Genomic DNA, 19,216 nt, shown 5'->3' on the forward strand with positions numbered 1-19,216 from the left:
AAGAAGGAACTTGTTTCAGAAATCCAATATATTTTAATTGGGTATAAATGAGACATGCTGGCAATGGGCTTTTCTCAACCTTTTGTTATCAGTTCCGTGATTTTGTGATCAATCATTAATCAAGCACAACTTCCAGAGATGGTAGGCAGCAGAGAATGAAGAAAGGCTGAAATAGGAAGCTACATGCTAAGGGTGCCAGGGAAAAACAACAGACAAAAAGACAAGACAGGCAGACTGCTCATCTAGGTTTTGTAAGGAACCAATAATCTTTCCAGGAAACATTTTAAAAACATCAGACCTAAAGATCCACTTACCTTCTCTGTCTCATTTCCTCATGGCTTTCTGTGGGTATCGTCCTTTATGGCCATTCCTATTTTTCTCCTTGTTCTCTCTGATCCTTCCTCAGCATTATCAGCATCTTTAACAGATTTCCTCAACTACTACTTTCAGTATTTCTGAGAATGAAGCTTGGAATTTGTGGCTTATCTAGTTTCCAGAAAGCAGTTACTGACAGCACTACAGCCACTCCATGTATGGACAGCACATGGCATACACCCTTTTTCTTTGCTGTGTTCTGTATAGGCAAGCTGTTGGACTGTACCAGTGTCACATCACAGAAGAGTGATCACCAAAATATAAAAACCACGGACTGCAAAAACATTTGGTTCTTATCTTAAAGCTGTTGCCTGTTGTCACTCAAGACCATTTATTGGTATGCTTCTAGCTCTTCCAAATCTTCTCACAGGAGGAGAAATCCACATCCATGTAACTGTAAGAGACAGCAAGACTCCTTGGGATCTAACAGTTGTCATGGTATGAGGACACTGGCCTTGTTAGACCATTTATCCTGCTTTCTGCAGAGGCCATGAAGCAACACATCATAGACAAGCAAACCTGCCAAATAAAGGCCACACTGACAACTTCCTGCACTCTGCCGAAGTTTGATTTAACTTAGCAAGGTCCTAATTTCTGCAGGATTCTCATGCAGCAAGCCAGAAGTGTCTGCTGCAGCTTGTTAGGAATACTTTAATCATACATTTGAATATAACATTTACTGAATTTGCATTATGGAATCTGCATCTTCTCTATCCTTCAGATTTCATTTGGGAAGTGCACAAATGCATGCAAAAATCAGGTTAAGAGCTGGTGTTCAGGCATCTGTGAATAATCTAGCGCGCGCTTTGGGAACATACGATAAATGCATGACCTTGATTTTTTTTCCCCTTTTAACAGGATAATGACAAAGTAATTGACAACACTGCCAAAGTTAAGAAGTCATCCAAGTATCACCGAGCAGGGCTTCCGTAGCCTTGTTACACGGGACACTTGCACAAACTGGCTGCACAAGCAGGTGGCCAAATTTGGAAGCCGTGGATTAGCAACGTTATCCCTTTTAATGAAAGCTCAAGATTTTAGATCATGATTATCCAGCAAAAGCATATACAGCCATTACAGCAAGCATGTATAGACACACATGATGAAAACCTTTATGTGGAGGTTTGCAGACAAATTATTGACGGCTGCTACAACGTATTACTGGTAACAGGGTTACTTGGCAGTTTAAAAACATGAGCTGAAATCTTCAACTTTTTCCATCACAAATTGCACAGGAAAGATACGGATCATTAGACTGGACCACCTGCGGCCACTGAATTGCCTCCAGCTTGCGCTGACCAGTTTTGACAGGAAAATATGGACGCCTGACCTTAGCCAGTGCCCTGCTAACTCCCGCAGGCTCTCGTTCCCAACGTTATGCTTTAACGCCCCGCGGCGGGGCAGCAGGAAGCCGGCCGGGCCCACACTCAAGGCAAACGCAACCAGGCCCGCCGGCCTCCCTCACAAAACAGAATGGCCCTCTCGGCGCGAGCCCCGCCCCCTCGCCTCGCCCGCGGCCACGCCTACCCTCGCGTCACCTTCCGCCACGCGGGGGAGCGAGGAGAGCGCTCCTCACTGGAGCTCTCCGCAGCGCCCCGGAAGAGCTGCAGGCTCCACCTCCCGCCTCGCCTGTGTGGCCTGAGGCGTCCATCCGCCTTGCGGATTGGTCGTCGGCCGCGTCACTCTTAGCCTGCCCGCTCGCTGATTGGCGGCGGTCGCGCGGAGGCCCGGAGGGGCGGGCTGAGGCGGTCGGCGGGCAGGAAGGCGCTATGGCGGCCGTGGCCCAGTGCGTGTGGGGCGCGCTGCGCCCGCGGTACCCGCTGCTGAGCTTCTCCCTGAGGTGAGGGTCGCGCCGCGCCCCCAGACCTGGATTGGACGCGTCGAGTCGGGTCCGCGTCCGGGTCCGCACTCACCGCCTCGCCATCGCCCGGCCGGGCCGGGCCAGGAGGAGAGCGGGGCCCAGCCCCGCCGCGCTGGGGTGCTTCACCCCCCGAGCCCCAGCCCTCCGGCTCTGCGCCGGGGAGCCCCTTCCTACAGCCGGGACGGGCTGGTGCCGACCCCCCATCCTCCGCCGCCCTTTGCTGGCTTCCCTTACCCTCCCCCGGAGAGTGGCCCGGCCAGGCGTTGCGGGGCCCTCCTGGCCCGGTCTTGAGTCTGAAGGCCTCCAGGCCTGAAGTCTTGATGTGGCGTGCAGGGATCCGAGGCCTTTTGTCATTGCAGCAGTGCTCCATCCGCCTCGTCCGTGAACCGGTTTGCTCGGGTAGCTCAGCAAGTTCAGCCTAAGAAACGTTAGGAAGTGATAAGTAGTCATCTTCACGGAGACTGGCCCGTTCTTGACGTGATATTTGTGATATAGCAATGAGATACAGCAGCGACACAGAAGGTGCTTTTCGTTGCTCTCTAGCAATCAGCGGCAAACCACTGTTCTCGTTGGTGTGTTTTCTGGGAGACTGTTGCAGGCGATTGCATCACGTAAACTGGGTTTGCTTCCTAATAGAGTACTGTGCTGAAAACGAGCTCATATTCCCATAAAAGCGCTGTGACTTTATAAACTGAATATAATGGACACTTACAAGCTGCTGCCCAGTGGTTGTTATCTTGCAGCAAAGTTATTTTTTGTAACAGTTTAGACAGGCTAAGTTCAGTCACTTCTGATGAAAGGTTCTGCATACAGTTTTCACGGACCTAGAATTGTTGTATTAATTTGTGCTTTAATGTGAGAATTTTGTAGACATTGACGTATCAAATAAAGTGTCTACTATGTCCAGAAAATGCTAATATCTTACAAAGTAAGCAATTGATTAATATTGTCCACATGTTTTTGCCTTAGAACTTCTCCACGACTGCTTTGTGTAGCAACACAACAGAAAAATACTGGCCAGAACTTGGAAGAGGACCAGAGTCAGAGCCAAAATGAGCAGAAGGTTGAACCCAGCTCTGCTGAAAAAATGTTAACTGAAGAAAAGGCCAAACTGGAAGAACAACTAAAAGAAGTTACTGTAAGTGTCTTTTGGTTATCATGTTGCATACCTTACAAACTGCATACCTAACAACATTCCTCACGGGTTCTCAGTGCACAACCTGGATGCAGTTGTGTGACTGTGGTTTAGTTGTTGAATAAAAACCTGCAATTCAATAATTTCTTTAAACTTAAGAGGAGATGTATTACAAGACCTGAGATGCATCCCAGGTCCAAAATTAAGATTTTGGATAGTTTCTTTCTGATTTCTGGATGGAGTTGGACCTTCTCCAGCCTGAAAATTTGTTACTGAGTTTTGCTGACTTCAGTTCACTTAAATTTTGCTCAGTGGAGAAATAATTTTTGGAAGCCCATGGAAGGGTTTGAGTGTGTCTGATGTGTGTATTTGTGTGTGCTAAGAGTAGGCTTTCTGAAAACAGCTGCTGACTTTTCAAAGGTCGAGGTTAATGATGCTTAGCTTTTCTATAATAGTCTACTTATTATATACTTAGGAAGTGGAAGTTTCAAACCTTCTTTGTGGAAGAGCCCTTCAAACACAAGGCTGAAGCACCATGTTCCCTCTGTCTGGCCTAATGTATCTTGCATTCTTTCCTGTTCATGACTTCAGCAGAGGGTGTAGGATGCCCTGAGAGGTGGGAGGCATGGATTAAACAAAGGTGTTGCTTTTCTGGATGAGTGCTTTATATAAAATGTCTTTCTAGAGCATTTGAGACTTTGAGAGGTAGCCCAGAACCTTCTATAGAAGCAGCACCTATGGATCATACGTGAACTGAGTTTCCTTTCTGTTGCACTTCCCAAAGCACTGAAGGACAAAGCTGAGGTCATTTAACAGCGCTGTTGACAGGATTTGCTATTGGCTGCCTAACGTGGCTCTTCAGTCAATTCGTTGACTATTTTTATTCTGTTTTGAGATTCTTCACTAGCATGTGAAGGTCAAGCATATTCAGAGTGGAAGCCCAACATGGAGTTCTAGGTTAGGTGGTGAAGCACTCAACCTGAAGTGCCTAAGTTTACTGAATTTCATTCTTAGTACCTCTGCTGCTAGATGGCCATATTGCTAGGAATAGACCAAAACTTAACCTGAACAACAGAGGAGTTACACTTCATAGTTTGAAAAGTTTGGAAAAACTGGAGGACACTCTGTGTTATGTATGGAGAGGGAAGAGATGGTTTGAAAGTCATGGCTGGGTTGAATCTCATTTGCCATAGTGTCAAAATATGTTATGGCTGATGAAAGCTTTCTGTGACACACATCAGAAAAAGCAGAAATCTTTGATTCCTAAAAATTGATATATCTGTAGAGTTAAAAATTTCTTCCAGCTAATCTGTTGACAAATACTGAGAGTCTGGAAACCCATCTTATTTCCTTTCCCTCACTTCTGTCTGTGCTAAAGTGAAGCAAACATCTGCCTTGGTAGGAGGGATGCTGTGATAATTGGCATGTCATCTTCAGATTACTCTTTAGATGGTGGGTTTAGGCTATGTAACTGTTTAAAATGCTGTTTTATACTGAATTTGCTGGTTTGAATTATTGTCAACTACCCAACCACCAGTAATGAAATCTCTTCTGTTACTGGTTTGTCTTTTTTAGGACAAGTACAAGCGTGCCTTGGCAGATGCAGAAAACGTGAGGCAAAGAAGCCAGAAACTGGTAGAAGAGGCAAAGTTATACGGTCAGTGGAGGCTCCTCTTGTGTATACTCATAAGACCCAGGAAATGCAAAGCCTGGAAAATTGAGCTGACTGGCCCACAGTTTTGACAAGTTGTACTTCTGACTACTTGGTTAAAAAAATTTATTATTTGAGGCAGAGAGGTTTGAACGGTTCCTTGCTTTGCATCAGAATTGTAATCATCTTGCTAGACAAGGCCAAGACTTAAACTGCTAAAGTCAACAGCTTGAAATTTTCTTTAAATTTGGTATCTGATTTCCTACAGTATGTACTGCACTACTAGATTTTTCAGTAAGGTTTGCAGCCTGAAGTTTGCCTTTTTCATGCACTTTGTTCTCAGAACTGACTGCAAAAAACTGAACCAAGAGCATGGAATACTAGCTTTCCTTCTGCTTTGGGGTTTTTTGTTCTTGGTGTTTGTTTTGGGTTTGGTTCTGTTTTGGTTTTTTGGGTTTTTTTAGCCTTTTACATTTGAATAACTTTTCTGTTCTGTTGAAGGCCATAGCTTTCAAACAGAAGTAATACATTTAGATGGGTGGATTCTTTTCAGTGGTAGGAATGTACAGTCACTGGCTACGAGGAGTGCTAGAAACACATCTTTCTTCAAGAGCCAGGCTACTGACATCTGATTTTGACAGTTCAAACAAATCTGTAAAGCAGAAATTGTATGCAGATACTGCAGCAGAAGAGTGCTATATCACCTTAGTGTTTGACTGTCACCCTGGCTTGAAAAATGAGTTGGCCTTTTCTGCCACACACTATACACAGCTGTATAGTTTAATTCTGAATACAGAAGTTTTTATTTCTGAATACAGTTCTTCAGTTAATGTGTACTGTAAGAAAAAGCATTTCTCAGGTACATAGTATTTTTGTACCATTTCATGGATGTTTCAATGCTTCACACTGAAGTTGATTTTCAATAAGCATTGCTTCACTAATATGCTACTTAGTGCAGAAGGACTTTGAGTCATGTCTGAGCTCAGAGATGCTACAATAGAAATATATATTCAAATAAAATTTCTCATGAAAACAAAATTACAGATAATCTGCATGATTCTAAGTTTTATCATTCATATATGACTGCTTTTGCTGTTGAATGAAGAGACACTCATTTCTGAGACTTGCGTAAATTCTTAGAGATGCAGTCACAGGTATCTGCAGAGATAACTTACACACACAAAAAAAAAAAAAACCAACCACCAAACCCAAACAAACCACCTTCTGAAGAGTTTGGTTATTTGGTTTGATCCAGATCAGTAGACAACTGGTTAACCTATGTTTGGGACACTTAAGCCCTAACCACAGTTTTGGTTTTAATTTAAAACCTTGATTCATTTGTTCATATTTTTGGAACTACTTGGACAGTGTTAGTTACTGTTCTATAAAGAGCTCGAGTCTCCATGGAGTTGTGCAATTGTTAAAGTGACCCTTTCTTGAGAACTAGCTGATCTCTATAGACTGTGCAAGGTGCTTCTGTAGGTTTTTTTGTTTCAACCAAAGACTTGTCCTCTGGTAATGATCATATCGCTTCTTGGTAAGGAAAAAAACCATCTAAAATGTGAGCTAGAATTAAAAAGGCTGTCTGTGGCTAAAAAAAAAAAACAAACAAGGCTACCAAAATGCAGTGCAGTTTGTCATTGGCTTACCTCTACGTAGAAATGTGTTATTCTACTGAATTGTTTTGATTTTTCATGATTTCTAGAGGCAGTTTGCCTTAAGTGAGATGAGTCCAGATTCTTTTAGTGTAAGCCAGAGAACAGCTTCAGGATACACACTACTGTTAGCTTAGGAATGGCTCAGTCTTACAAGGCACAGCTTCTGACTCTGTAAAAAGTGGTTTGTGGTGGGAGGGAGAGGTGTGAGTTCTTTTCATTCAAGGAAGAATCCCTGTTCATCTCTTGGACTCCTCATCAGTCTGACCACATGCTTTTTCTTCTGCAAATATTTTTAGCACATCAGATTAGAGAGTAGGAATAGGGCAACATAATGCTTGGAACTTTAGGTGAATCCCAGGATGAGAGACACATGAGGAAATTACATTAAGCCATCTGAAGGTTTTGGTAACTGGTGAGAATTTTACCTGTTAATGGCAGGTCATCAGCATAGCTTTAGCTCTTTTAAGTTGAAATACCTTTTTCCATAAAACTAGAGGAGGTGGTGAGGATTTCAAGGTATCTGTAATAGTTCTGTATCATCAAGTAAAATGGGGAAGGACATTTTACCACAAATGTTTACAGTATCACATATCTTGTTAAAAATCTAAGAGAGTACAGATGATTGCTCTAGGTTTTGGGGTTCTGTGTTTTGTTTGGGGCTTTTTTTTTTTTAACACTTGTTTCCCTCAGTGGACTAATCACATTCCCTTCTCTTTTATTTCTTTTTAGGGATTCAGAGCTTCTGTAAGGACTTACTAGAAGTTGCAGACATTTTGGAGAAAGCAACAGAAAGTGTTCCAAAAGAAGAAATTAAGGATGAAAATCCGCACTTGAAGAGCTTATACGAAGGTCTTGTTATGACAGAAGTACAGATTCAAAAAGTGTTTAAAAAACATGGCCTGCTCAGACTGAATCCTGTCGGAGCCAAGTTCGATCCCTATGAACACGAAGCATTGTTCCATGCTCCCATGGAAGGGAAGGAGCCCGGCACTATTGCATTAGTATCCAAGATCGGCTATAAGCTGCATGGGCGTACACTGCGGCCTGCCTTGGTGGGTGTTGTGAAAGATGCTTAGCTGCCTCATCTGAGAATTTAAAATGCCATACAACTATTAAACAGCTGGATGGTTTTTCTCTTACACCATGCTTTCCTCATTCCTCTGCCCCGAGAGGTTTAAATGAATTGGTTGAGGTCTCCCAGTAAAAATGAAGCAACCGATAAGATTCTCCTGCTTAGTGGTCTTCAACATCACTGTTCCGTAAGCTCTCTTAAGTGTGAAATACAAGAGCCATTAAGCCCTCTAACGCTTTAGATTATGTAACTTTTTTTTACAACTATTGCTACCGAAGGTGCATTAAATCAAAAGGAATGAAATGCTCACAAGAATTTTGCAGTATCGTGTCTATCACTATGTGTAGATTGAAAATCCAAATAGTGGTTCAAACACTTCCTTTTGTTTTGTAGACTCTAACATTGCAGAAGTGGGTGAAGTAGTACAAATAACCTGTTTTCTGCAAGCGTCCATCAGCTTTTACACACTGATGTGATAAATGCCCTTTTTTTGTCTATTGAGAAATAATCTCTCTCAACAACTGAAACTGAAACCTTTGTGAATTCTGACCTGTAAATAAAAGGCAATGGAGAGTAGACATCTTTTGTAATTGTTCAACCCTTTCTGTTCTGTAGTAACGTTGACTCAAAAAAACCATCTAATACTTGTATGGCATTGAAGAACCAATGGAATTTATCCTATCTCTGGATTTTTAATTTAATATTGTATAAATTGGTTTAAACAATTTTGATAGTCTTGTAACTTCCAAGCTTTACAATCAGTTTGTTATGCAAACTGTAGTTACAACCCTGCTGAAAGCCAGAATACCCAAAGAAGCATGTAGCCAAGAGTTTGGTATATACCGTCTTTTAGAATTACATAAATAATTGCATGTAAGTGGCTCAAACAAAAATGTGAACTTAGTTTCATCTTCATTTCTTGCATTTACTCAGCTTGGATCTTAAGTTGCAACAGAACTTTTCCCATATGCAGCTCTTGCCATGTCTAACTCCACCTGCTGCTCCCAGTCCTGCAGAATCAGGCTAAAATACAATACATGATTGACTGAATGCTTTGTCCTACATGTGTCTGGTCACCTGGATAGGAGTGGATGGAACTTGGCAAATTACACAACTGACAAAGCATCTGTCCTCTTGTATCCTCAAAGCCCCATACATTTAACACACAGGACAGAAACTTCAAACTTACGCATGTTATTAGGACCTGGCAAACAGTAAGTACTTCTGAATTTTTCACCCTTGTTTCTGGTTGTCTTGGATTAAGGAGCTTCTTACCTTAAAGTCAAGTATTGATTATTTTTTTTGGTTCAGATGCAGAGTTGCCAACAGCTTACTGAACACTAGACCTACTCATGCTGAGACGTGATTACTTGTTCTTTAAGACTTTTCTTCCAGTGCTGGTTTGCCTCATGGGAATCAGTTAGTTAACTAGGAGCAACCTAAGTGCATACTAGTGTTTGGGGGTTAGTCATGTTTAAGGATTCATTCATTCTTTCTCAACTCTGAGAAAGAAAATCAATGCTTTAACTGGGCAGGGGAGAGAGAATAATTTTTGGTGCGTGTGAGAAGACAACTACAGTGTTAGGTTTTTTTTAACTAATCAAGTACAGGGATCAAAATGCAAAGATTGAGTGTAAAAACTACAGAAAAAAGAGGATTCCATATACTTAAGTTGAATTTAGAAGTAACTTCCTTCCATTTGGGTTAGAGCACACTGTAGCTGTGTGAAGTAGGATTGAAGAAACGGTTTTGTTGCACTATGATTGGAACCCATGCTCAACTGATATGCCATAAAGGGACCAGGATTGACTTATATACCTTTTAAGAACTGTCATGTGGTGTTCTGCCCCCTCCCAACCCCTCTGGATCTAAAATAAATCTAGTAATTACTTCATTAGTATATAAGTTTTTCCAGTAGGGCAATTAAAACAGAGGGATAGCTTCTTCCCTAGCAGATTAAGATTTTGTTAATGAGCTTCCCAGCACCTCACACAAGCTTTATTTTTTGGACTACATTACTTCATTCAGGGTGTTCTTAAACACTAGTTGCTGTTAAATGTTCAGCACAGGACTCAAACTATTATCTTTAAAGCTGATAAATATCTCATTTAAGTGGTTCTTTTTCCTTGGCCTGCCCTTTCAGAGAGGCTTTCAGCATGGAGAGCTTGAGTCTTTACTGAGAGCTCAAACCACCTGTGTATTCTGCCATACAACAGTAAGAAGCACTGAAGAAATCAAAGAACAGAGAGAGGTGGTTCTGAAATTTAAGCACATGAGCAGCCAACAAAGCTACTATCAGTACCTCTGGTTTAGCTATTTCATAAAGACCACTTCTCCACCCATCATCATTTAGCTAAAATGCATTTCCATTTGTTCCTGCAAAGACTTAAGCCATTTTCCTCATTACGCAAGCTACGTTACTATTCAATCAATAATGGAAAGAAACTTTAATACAAGTTTATTTACCAATATACAATGCAAAAACCTAGTAAAATGCTGAGTGTGCACAACATCAGTTAGGTTTTACATGATTTCAGCACAGGCATTTGTGTGTCTGGCACAGGTTCACCAGTACACTATTCAAATGAGTGCAACATTCCCTTCAAGGAAGAAGCTGATGAGCTGAACATGCTCACCAGGTACCTTCCTTCACAGTATTTAATGTGTCATCACTTAAGAGCAACTGGGGCACATGCGAAAACATTTTGCAAGAAGAGATAGTAAACCCAAAGGCTAATTAAGTTAGTTACAGTTGCAAAGAAATTTGACACAGCCACAGCACAAGAGAATAATGGCAGAGTGCTTAGTTTGTGTAATTTACAAGGCAGTTTATGGTCAAAGACTCGTGCAAACCTACTAATACTGTTCTTAATGCTTACTGGGACTGCAACAGAACACAGGGCAGGAAGGGTCTGTATCCAGAATACTCCATAACAAGCCCTTCTGCACTGGGTAGTACACACAGAATGGAGAGTAATGCTCCCTTGTTACCTGGTGAGCAAATATGATGGTAAAACATCACTGGGACTGGACTGATTGAAGTAAACATACAGCATTAAAACAGACTTATTGCTGCCTCTATCAGTAGCAGAAGATCGGTATTTTGAGCAGCTTGTGGAGTGTCACTTTTTTGTAGGCTTACATCAATGCTGTTAGGACAGATACTATCATTAGTAATACCTTTAATTAGAAAAGTCAAGAGCATTAAGCATATAAAACACCTTTTCATTAGCAACATGAAGGCTAGGTTATTTGTACAGTACAGGAAGCACTTCCAGATCAACACAAGATACAAGTTGAAGAGCTCTTTGCCATGTTTTTTTCTCAGCCCCTTCACCACAGAAGACAAGCAGCATAGCTCTAGTAGGTTGCTGGATTAACATAACTGCATCTCAACTTAAAAACAAACAGACAAAAAAACAGCAGCTCATAACAAAGGAATGCTTAGACTACATCAGTTCCATGTGAAAAATATGGAACAGCAGCATCCTCTAGTGCAAGTCACCTTTAAAATTAAAAGCATAGCTGACAATGAGACATTGCTTCTAGGGAAGCTCTTTCCAAGGGACTAGTATTTGCTAAAACAAACATTTTACCACCTTGAATTTGCTTGCAAGTATAAAATAAATATTGATATCCATATGTCATACATTAAAAATACTTTATTTTACATTCATTTTGATGTTCAATAAGTTACGTCTAGCACCAAAGAAACATTTTGGAGGGGCTGAGGAATTAAGAAACCACAAAGTGTAAATGCAGAATTGACTTCAACATTTAAATGACTCATTGGTGCCTAGATTATTTTCTTAAGTTATTGTTCAGTATTGTTCAGATGGGCTTTAGACTATTGCTTCAGTTAGACTTAGATGTGCCAAAACAGTGTAAAAATAAAAATCACAGATTTGAGGAAAAAAATAATGAAAAAAAAACCCCAACCAATTATTTTAAACTCCCAGCTACATGCAGAGTTGAGGCTTCAGAACACTATCAGTAATGGTATGTTATGGCAGTTAGGTAACAAGTTACAGGAAGAACCAAATTGCATAACTAGAAGACTAGAAAGAAAGGCTGAGCTTCCTTTCCACAGGAGTAGGACAGAGAAAATAACCACGGGCTTGTACCTTATGAACTTGTGTGCTGTTTGTACACACATATAGGGTGGAATTGGGTCTTAAAGCTACTCAGCACACTGCAGTTACTTCCACTGTTGCCAAGGAGAGACAGTTTTGTCTCGAATATTCCACAACAAGCCACTTACAGGTAAGCCAAAGTATTACATCCAAGAGGACATAGCCCTTACCTTTTTTGAAGGGACATAACACCACAAGCTCAAAAGAAAAAGGCACTAGAGTTTTGGTTTTTTCTTCCTTAGAAATGCTGGCTTTGTAATTGTACCCCTTTTATTCTAAACTCACTGGCAACACTATTTTGGTAATGCTGGATATATTAACTAAAACCCAGTTCTGATCAGTATACCTCTGCCAAGTTGCAGAATTAATACTGTTTTAAGATTTTGTGGTATCCTCACTGACTACAGCCCAAAGCATCAAACCAAGATGACATTTCCAGTGCTTGCACTTGTTCCAAAGCCAGTCCAGTTCCATGTTTTGGCACACCTGCGCTCCAGAAGACCTACCCAACAGACCTCCGGTCACAGCTTCCTGCTCTGGACAAGACCAGCAGAGAGGGTTAGGCACCAGTAACACTGTGCCGTCTTCCACATGGCAGCCACCATTTTTTATTCATTTGGTTAAATACCAGCATGGGAATTTAAGGATTAAATGAGCATAAAAAACCTTTTCTAGTCCTCCTCCAACATCTTTCCCTTAATTGGTCGATCTTACTAAGCAGTACTGTGGATCTGGCATTCCTGTTAGATGCTGTGTTACATCGCCAGCTGGTGCCTGTCGCGAGCACCCAGTTCAGACTGTAGTCGTTGGAGTTGTGACGAGTTACCTCTCAAGGCGCACTGCTCTCACTGCAGTGGGCTGCATTCACTGTTCTCCAACCATGTCAGTGATTTCAGCTTCAATGTGCTTAGTCCGATACGTTTCAAGGTATGTGCAATTAGAACCCTGTAATGGCTTGATTTACAGCTCCGTACTTCAGGAGCATGTTAGCTGTGCATTTTAACCTAATCTGCATCACTTCCTATTTTTGTTTTTAAAAACCAATCTTGGTGCTCACTCTCCATTTCAGAATCTTGCTCCCTTTCCCTGTCCCTCCCCATCAAATTCAGAAGGAGGCAGCTACACCTCCTCAGCCCATACAAGCTCAGAAGTTACAGATACCAAAGGAGGAGGAGTAAGCTCCTCCAACAAGAAGAAATGGTGATTCTGCTGCCTGAGGCTCCCAACCGCTGCAAAATGGTTTTCCCATTTTCCTATACCCCATTTCTGGCCCAAATCGGCCACTTCACAGTAGTGCTGACCCCTCCTCCGGAACAGAGCACCACAGCTGCCCTGTACTTCTGCAACTTTGCTACCAATTAGTTAACATCAAAGCTTCAGTGGGGTCAGTTTCAGCAAAAACTCAAGTCAAAGCTATGTCCACATCAGCTGGGTGTGAAGGTAGATCTTCAAGAACCCTTTCCACAGCACAAGTACCTGAAGGCATCTCACCTACTACCTTTCTTTCCTTCCACTCCCTGCCATGGCTCATCCCTGCTGTATTCTCAACAGAAACGCTCACCCTGCTGTCCCAGCACCTTGGCTGTAGTTACTAAGGAGAATGTTCTAAAAGCTTAGCAATGGTCACAAAAATCCCCGCTCACTGTGCTCCTGAGCTCAGGACTTTTGTAAGCTTCACTTTGCCGCCAGCATTACACCAAAAAACAAAACAAAGGGAGAAGAAAGTTTCCAGCAAATGAAACTGTCTCCCACCTTCAAAGAAAAGCAAGGATTACACTGATACTCATTTGTGCAGTAGTAAGGAGTAAAGCAACTACTCTGGGACTACTGGACGTGAGTACGTTCACATGAAAGAAATCTGTTCCAATAATGTACCAAAAGCAGTGACATCCAATGTAGAAGTTTCACAACTAAGTATTTTCCATGATCCAAAGCAAAAGTCTATTTGAACCATGGATCATGAATACTGTGGGGGTTTATGTATTTCCTTTTTTTTGTTGTTAAGTGACATAATTTCTGTATCTTTGGGGAGGGAAGGAAAAAATAACGGAGTCCTTGAGGCTGTAATGGGCCTCTGCTGTGTTTTTTCAGATCAGCTGAGTTTCATGAAGCATCCCTGGATATCCAACCACTTTCTGTTAGAAAGTTTAAAATCCTTTTCTTCAGTACCTTATCTAAGTAACTGGGAAGGCGACTCTTTGAAGGAATTCCTTGTCTTTTTTGGAGATGGTCTTTAATGATTATAGTTTTTACAGTCACGTAACGTGCAGGACTCAAATTTAGAGAGCTGCAGAGCACCTTTTCCCTGTCCGATAAGAGTTCAAAGCCAGGCAGGTTTTCAATGGCAGCAAATTCACCCTCCTTACCATCTTCCTTCCCTCTCTTGGAACTAGCTATGTTTTTGTTCTCCTTCCTCTTTTCCCGTTTATGCCTGGCTGCCTCATATTCTGCCGACTCTTCCATTTTGGTGATTCCATTTCGACGATACCGCTGCAGCTCCCGAATCTTTGCTCGAAGTATCCTCTCTTTGTGCATGTTCTCAAAGAAGTCTTCAAACTCCTTACAAGACATGAACTGGTACAGAGGCCTCAGCTTCAGCCTCAACTCCTTCTCTTCTTTTGTGATCTTTCGTTTGGGAGCTTTCTCCTTGTCCTTTTTATCCTTCCCCAGAAAGGCCGGTACCAAGTTATAGTCTCGTGCAATGTTCTTCCGCCGTTGCCTCTCCTTGAGTTTCCTTACGTACATGTCTACGTGAGCTCTTTTTAACTCTATTTCCACATCATCATCGTCATAGTTCACCGAAAGGCCACTGATCAGAGTCTCTGCGTCTTGATCGTATTCGATCTCGTAGTCATCCCGAAGCGGCATGTATCCCAACTGCTGCTGCTCAGCCACCGATATATCCAATGGTGGGAGCGGCGTGGTCAAGCTAGGAGAAAGCGGGCCACCACTGGGACACGTGTGATCCGTTACTCTGTTCGGAATCGTGTCAGGGATGCAGGCTTTTCCCAGGTTGCCATGGATATACATGCTCACGTAGTGTTCCATCACCTCCTGAGGCGTTCGGGATGCTCCCACGTGAGCAGCCATGTCCTCCTAAATGGAAAATAAGGAGGAGTGATAAAATGACTCCCATTACATCTCCAGCATAATGTGAGCTCGGGTAAGAGCATGACTTCTTCTTCCCTGCTCCTCAAAAGCCAACTCGCGCCACGTACACTTTTCTAGCAATACTGAAATTAGCCACGTTTCCATCAGATTTGCATTTTTAGGTCCAGATAAGTATTTACACGTGCACGGGGGCAGGGAAGCCATGAAAACAGCACCAGAAACATCGCTGAGGCAAGCTGCATCGGATCCTCTAGGTACAGGAACACCATCGAGACACTGGATCCCCATGGTGATTCCTGAGCATCCATTGCTCCTCAGAAAGCCCGCTTACCATCACCAGGAAGCTTTCTAAGTCCCAAGCCAGCACTGAGACTGCTACATCGTTTGGATTTTGCTCATTTGTATTGCATTGCTGAAGCACTTTTAGAGCAATACAGAAATAAAGAAAGATGGTATTTACAGTGAGAGAGATAGTATTTGCTCTTTTTCTGGTTATTTAAGAACTAAAGCTACAGTGATCATAAACTTTAAGATTTTGAAAGTCTTTACGTTTAATGAAGCAAAATACAACCAAGTAACAATTAACGAATCAAACGATGATGCTTTTTACTGCTATTTTTTAAAAACGAACCTGACTGTACACTGACACAGAAGGCAAGCCCCAAGCTTACAGCTGTGACTTCCTGAAGGAAAAGACCGAACGCGAGGAAGAAGAGGCCGTAAGATCCGTAACACGCTCAGGCTGGGGGTCGGCATACGCTGGAACTAAGGTCGCGACAGGTCCGCGAAGCCTGAAGCGCTCCTTTTACCAGCGGTTCTCCCTCCGGCAGCCCAGGTAAGGCCGAGAGGCCACCGTCCCACGGAGGCACGGAGCCGCCTGCACCTGCCAGCCAGAGCGGCTGCCGCCTCCGCAGCGCTGGCGGGTCTGCGGAGCGGGACGGGACACCGGCGCCTGCTGACAGGATCGCGCACGGCCCCGCTGCTGCCAGGCCTGCGGGCTCCCCGCAGCCCAGGCCGGCGGCTCCCCGCGGGCCGGTCGGCGGCGGCCCGCTGCCCCGCGCACCCCGGCCCGGGCGGGGACGACGGAGCCCGGGCGCGGGGGAGCGCCCGCCGCAGGAGAGGCCCGCCCGCGGCCCGAGGAGCGGCGCTGCCCCGCGGGGCGCAGCTCCCTCGCTGCCAGGCGGGACGCGGAGCCCGCCGCCGGCAGCCCGCCCCGCGGCCCGCGGCCCTTACCCAGTTGCCGAAGCCGAACTGCTCGATGGCGTCCAGCAGCAGCTGCTCCTCCCGGCTGCTCCAGCCGCCCTCGGCCTCGGCGCCCCAGAGGGTGAAGCGGCCGCCGTCGACAAGCTGGTAGCCGTGCCATCGGCGGTGCGGGCCGATCTCGGCGCCCGCCGAGAAGCAGTCGGGGCAGAGCTCGATGTCGGCGCACTCGGTGCAGCGGAAGCGCAGGGAGCTCACCTCGGCCAGGCAGTACACGCAGTACTTCTTCCCCAGTTCCGCCATCTTACCCCGCCCGCCGACAGGCCGCGCGCACGCGCCGGCACGCCCCCGCACCGGCATCGCCAATGGCAGCGGGCCCGACGGGCGGAGCCCCGCGACGGACGGCCAATGGACGAGGAGGGCTTGGCCCTCCTCTCGGCCCCCTCGGCCAATGGGGCCAGCGCGCCTGGGCGCGGGGGGCATCAAAACGAACGAAACGCTAGGATTGGCCGACCGGGATCCGTCTTCCTTTTCCGCGGCCAATCGGAGAGGCGACCCCGAGCGACCCCGCCGCTGAGTGGTGGTCCGAGGCGAGGGGGCGCGGCCGGAGAGGGACGGGGCGGGGCGGGGCCGCCCGCCGGAGCCGAGTCCCGTTGCCCGGGCAACGGGGGAAGCGGGGAGCAGCCCGGTCATGGAGGCGGCGGGCGGGCCGGGGCCGGGGCCGGGGCCTGAGCGCCCCCAGGGGCCGGCGGGGCGGCGGGAGCTGAGCCCGGGTGCCCCGGGGGAGTCGCCGGGGCCCGAGGTGCTAGACGGGCCCGGGGAGCCCGCGGAACCGAGGCCGGAGGAGCCGCCGGCGCCGGAGGGACCGGGGCCCCGCGAGCCAGAGCCGCTGGGGCTGGAGGAGACGGAGCCGCCGGGGCCCCCGGAGCCGTCGGAGCCGGCGGTGGCGGAGGGACCGCCGGGGCCCTCGGTGGCCGCGCCAGCAACCGGCGGCGCCGGGGAGGAGGCGGCGAGCGGCGGGGACCGTGCCGCGGGCGAGGCGCCTCCCGCCGCGCGGGCTGAAGAGGCCCCGGGCCCCCCGGCGCCGGCCGCCCCCGGCGGAGCCGAGCGGAGGAGCGGCGAGGCGGCGGGCGAGGCGCCCGAGGAGCGGGACGCGGCGGGGGAGGGCGAGGAGGAGCGGCGGGAGCGGGCGGCGCTGCTGGCGGAGCACCGCGGGCTGGCGGAGGAGCGGGAGCGGCTGCGGCAGGCCAGCGCCCGCCTGCAGCTGCGGCTGGGCGAGCTGCTGCGGCTGCGGCAGGGCGAGGGGCGGGCGCGGGCGGAGCCGGGCGCGGGCGGGCCGGGGCTGTACGCCCAGCGCCTCCTGCGGCTGCGGGAGCTGCGGGAGCAGCGGGAGCAGGCGGCGGCGGCCTGCCGGGAGCGGCTGGCGGCCCGGCGGCGGAGCGGCGAGGAGCGGCAGGCCCGGGCCCGGGCCGAGTGGGCCGCCTTCCAGGCCCGCCAGAAGGCGGTGGCCGTCTCCAGCCTCGGCCGGCGGCTGGGCGGCCGGGAGGCGGCGGCGGCGGCGGTGGAGCGGCTGCAGGCCCGGGGACGGGAGAAAGAGGAGCGAGTGCGCGAGGTGAGGCTGAGGCCCCGTTCGAGCTGCGGCTGCAGCCTTGTCTCGCTCGTCTCTGTCTTGTCAAAAAGACTTCTGAAAAGGCCAGCCTTTTCCTCTTCGCCCAGATAGGGTAACTTTCTTCCCCTAACACCTACCGCTCGGTAGCAAACGACAGCAGATGTACGATGCTTTTCGCCCCTTGAAGCTTTATTACTGTCGTGACTTACTTCAGACGGAAGCACTTCGGCCCTGGCAAGGCAAGGATTAAAGAATTAGAGTAACTCTTCTTTTATTTCTACTCCTCTAGGCCCGTGTGGAAAACATCAAGCTGAAGCATGAAATCCAAAACCTTGAAACCATCTTGAAGGCTCGGGGAGAACGGGTAGAGGGTCAACATTTTATGGACTTTGAGCACATGAAGAAAGAGAATCGGAAACAGAGCGAAAAGATTGAGAACCTCAACGACGAAATCCTGAAGCTCAAAAAGAAGATATCGAACGCAGTACATACTCTCAGCCAGTTCAGGGAAAAACTACAGTTTGTGGAAGCTGAAAATCAAGGCAGAAAGGCTGAACTGATGGACATTGAGACTGTCTTGTCACAGAAGAGAGACGTTCTGACCAAAACCAAACAGGCCAGAGACAGACTGCGAAGAAACAATTTGAAATTGCAGCAGGAGCGTGGGCTGCTTGGACATGAGATACTGCTTCGGGACTTTGAGGAAAAGGTGGATACTGTAGAGCTGCTAAGCCAGCGACTGGAAACACTGAAACATCACCATGCTGGTCTGATCCTTACCTGTAGGGGAATTCAGAAAAAAATCAAGGAAGCCAATTCCTCTTTCCTTGCTGAGGATGACTACAGAAAAGAAGGCACGGAAAAGAAATAAGCAAAGGCATTTTCTGTAATTCTAATTTTTAACATGCCTTTTTTTTAAGTCCTGGGGAATACATGACACACATACTCCTGAAAAAGCCCTTCCTAAGTGACACATCAATATTATGCATTCAGTGATTACAGTAGTTACTAATTTTGAATGAAACCATATGCACATGCCTACCTTAAACAAACAAAAAAAGCCACAGTCAAAAGCCTACACTTCTAGAAAACCATCTTCACATTCAGTCCTGTAAGGCCATGGCGATACTGTTTAAGCAGAGCACTCACTGCACCCTAACTCAAATCCTGATCCTGCCACCCTCTGTATGGATTTTATAGTTTGGTATCGACTTCATCTGTACAATAACTATACCTGCCTTCTGGGCACGTCGTAAGGGGTCATTTTCATAGATGTGGCCGAGAACTGGATAGAAGCTCACTGTCAATACCTGACGTGACTTGCATACAGCCAATACACTACAGAAGCACTAAACCACTCGCCTGTTTGTAATATACTTAGCTGCCAAGTCTGCCTTGGTGGTGCACAAGA

General features: G+C 46.4%; 4 protein-coding genes across 5 annotated transcripts in view; 2 read left to right on the forward strand and 2 right to left on the reverse strand.

Annotated features, from left to right (window-relative positions):
• SORCS2 (sortilin related VPS10 domain containing receptor 2) overlaps window positions 1–2,813 on the reverse strand; it is a 653,060-nt gene extending 650,247 nt beyond the window's left edge. Inside the window, exons 1-2 of one of the 2 annotated variants that reach the window (XR_012042837.1) lie at window positions 2,471–2,535; window positions 315–769 (exon numbers count right to left, since the gene is read on the reverse strand). The gene's annotated coding sequence lies outside the window, so the exon portion shown is untranslated. Of the gene's footprint in view, window positions 1–314; window positions 770–2,470 lie in introns of both variants that reach the window. The other variant, XR_012042835.1, reaches the window with a different exon arrangement.
• Window positions 2,049–8,330, forward strand: GRPEL1 (GrpE like 1, mitochondrial). Its single transcript, XM_072863387.1, has 4 exons — window positions 2,049–2,215; window positions 3,206–3,374; window positions 4,947–5,028; window positions 7,410–8,330. The coding sequence occupies exons 1-4, from the start codon at window positions 2,145–2,147 to the stop codon at window positions 7,754–7,756; spliced, it is 669 nt and encodes a 222-aa protein (XP_072719488.1). The 5' UTR covers window positions 2,049–2,144; the 3' UTR covers window positions 7,757–8,330.
• A 1,663-nt stretch (window positions 8,331–9,993) lies between these two features.
• Window positions 9,994–16,566, reverse strand: TADA2B (transcriptional adaptor 2B). The gene is made up of 2 exons (XM_072863386.1): window positions 16,230–16,566; window positions 9,994–14,981 (listed from the first exon to the last, which is right to left on the reverse strand). Exons 1-2 carry the CDS (start codon window positions 16,554–16,556, stop codon window positions 13,989–13,991), a joined length of 1,320 nt encoding a protein of 439 aa, XP_072719487.1. The 5' UTR covers window positions 16,557–16,566; the 3' UTR covers window positions 9,994–13,988.
• Window positions 16,567–16,887: 321 nt separating this feature from the next.
• On the forward strand, window positions 16,888–19,216 carry CFAP184 (cilia and flagella associated protein 184). The gene is made up of 2 exons (XM_072862341.1): window positions 16,888–17,808; window positions 18,095–19,216. The coding sequence occupies exons 1-2, from the start codon at window positions 16,888–16,890 to the stop codon at window positions 18,674–18,676; spliced, it is 1,503 nt and encodes a 500-aa protein (XP_072718442.1). The 3' UTR covers window positions 18,677–19,216.

The sequence above is a fragment of the Ciconia boyciana genome, chromosome 5 (genome assembly GCF_034638445.1).
Source record: "Ciconia boyciana chromosome 5, ASM3463844v1, whole genome shotgun sequence".
Classification (NCBI taxonomy): domain Eukaryota; kingdom Metazoa; phylum Chordata; class Aves; order Ciconiiformes; family Ciconiidae; genus Ciconia; species Ciconia boyciana.

Coding starts and splice junctions, on each gene's coding strand:
- GRPEL1 (XM_072863387.1), top strand. CDS start 2,145: ATGGCGGCCGTGGCCCAGTGCGTGTGGGGCGCGCTGCGCCCGCGGTAC. Junction 3,375..4,946: donor AACAACTAAAAGAAGTTACT/GTAAGTGTCTTT, acceptor TGTCTTTTTTAG/GACAAGTACAAGCGTGCCTT. Junction 5,029..7,409: donor AGAAGAGGCAAAGTTATACG/GTCAGTGGAGGC, acceptor ATTTCTTTTTAG/GGATTCAGAGCTTCTGTAAG.
- TADA2B (XM_072863386.1), bottom strand. CDS start 16,556: ATGCCGGTGCGGGGGCGTGCCGGCGCGTGCGCGCGGCCTGTCGGCGGG. Junction 14,982..16,229: donor AGTTCGGCTTCGGCAACTGG/GTAAGGGCCGCG, acceptor TTTTCCATTTAG/GAGGACATGGCTGCTCACGT.
- CFAP184 (XM_072862341.1), top strand. CDS start 16,888: ATGGAGGCGGCGGGCGGGCCGGGGCCGGGGCCGGGGCCTGAGCGCCCC. Junction 17,809..18,094: donor AAGAGGAGCGAGTGCGCGAG/GTGAGGCTGAGG, acceptor CTACTCCTCTAG/GCCCGTGTGGAAAACATCAA.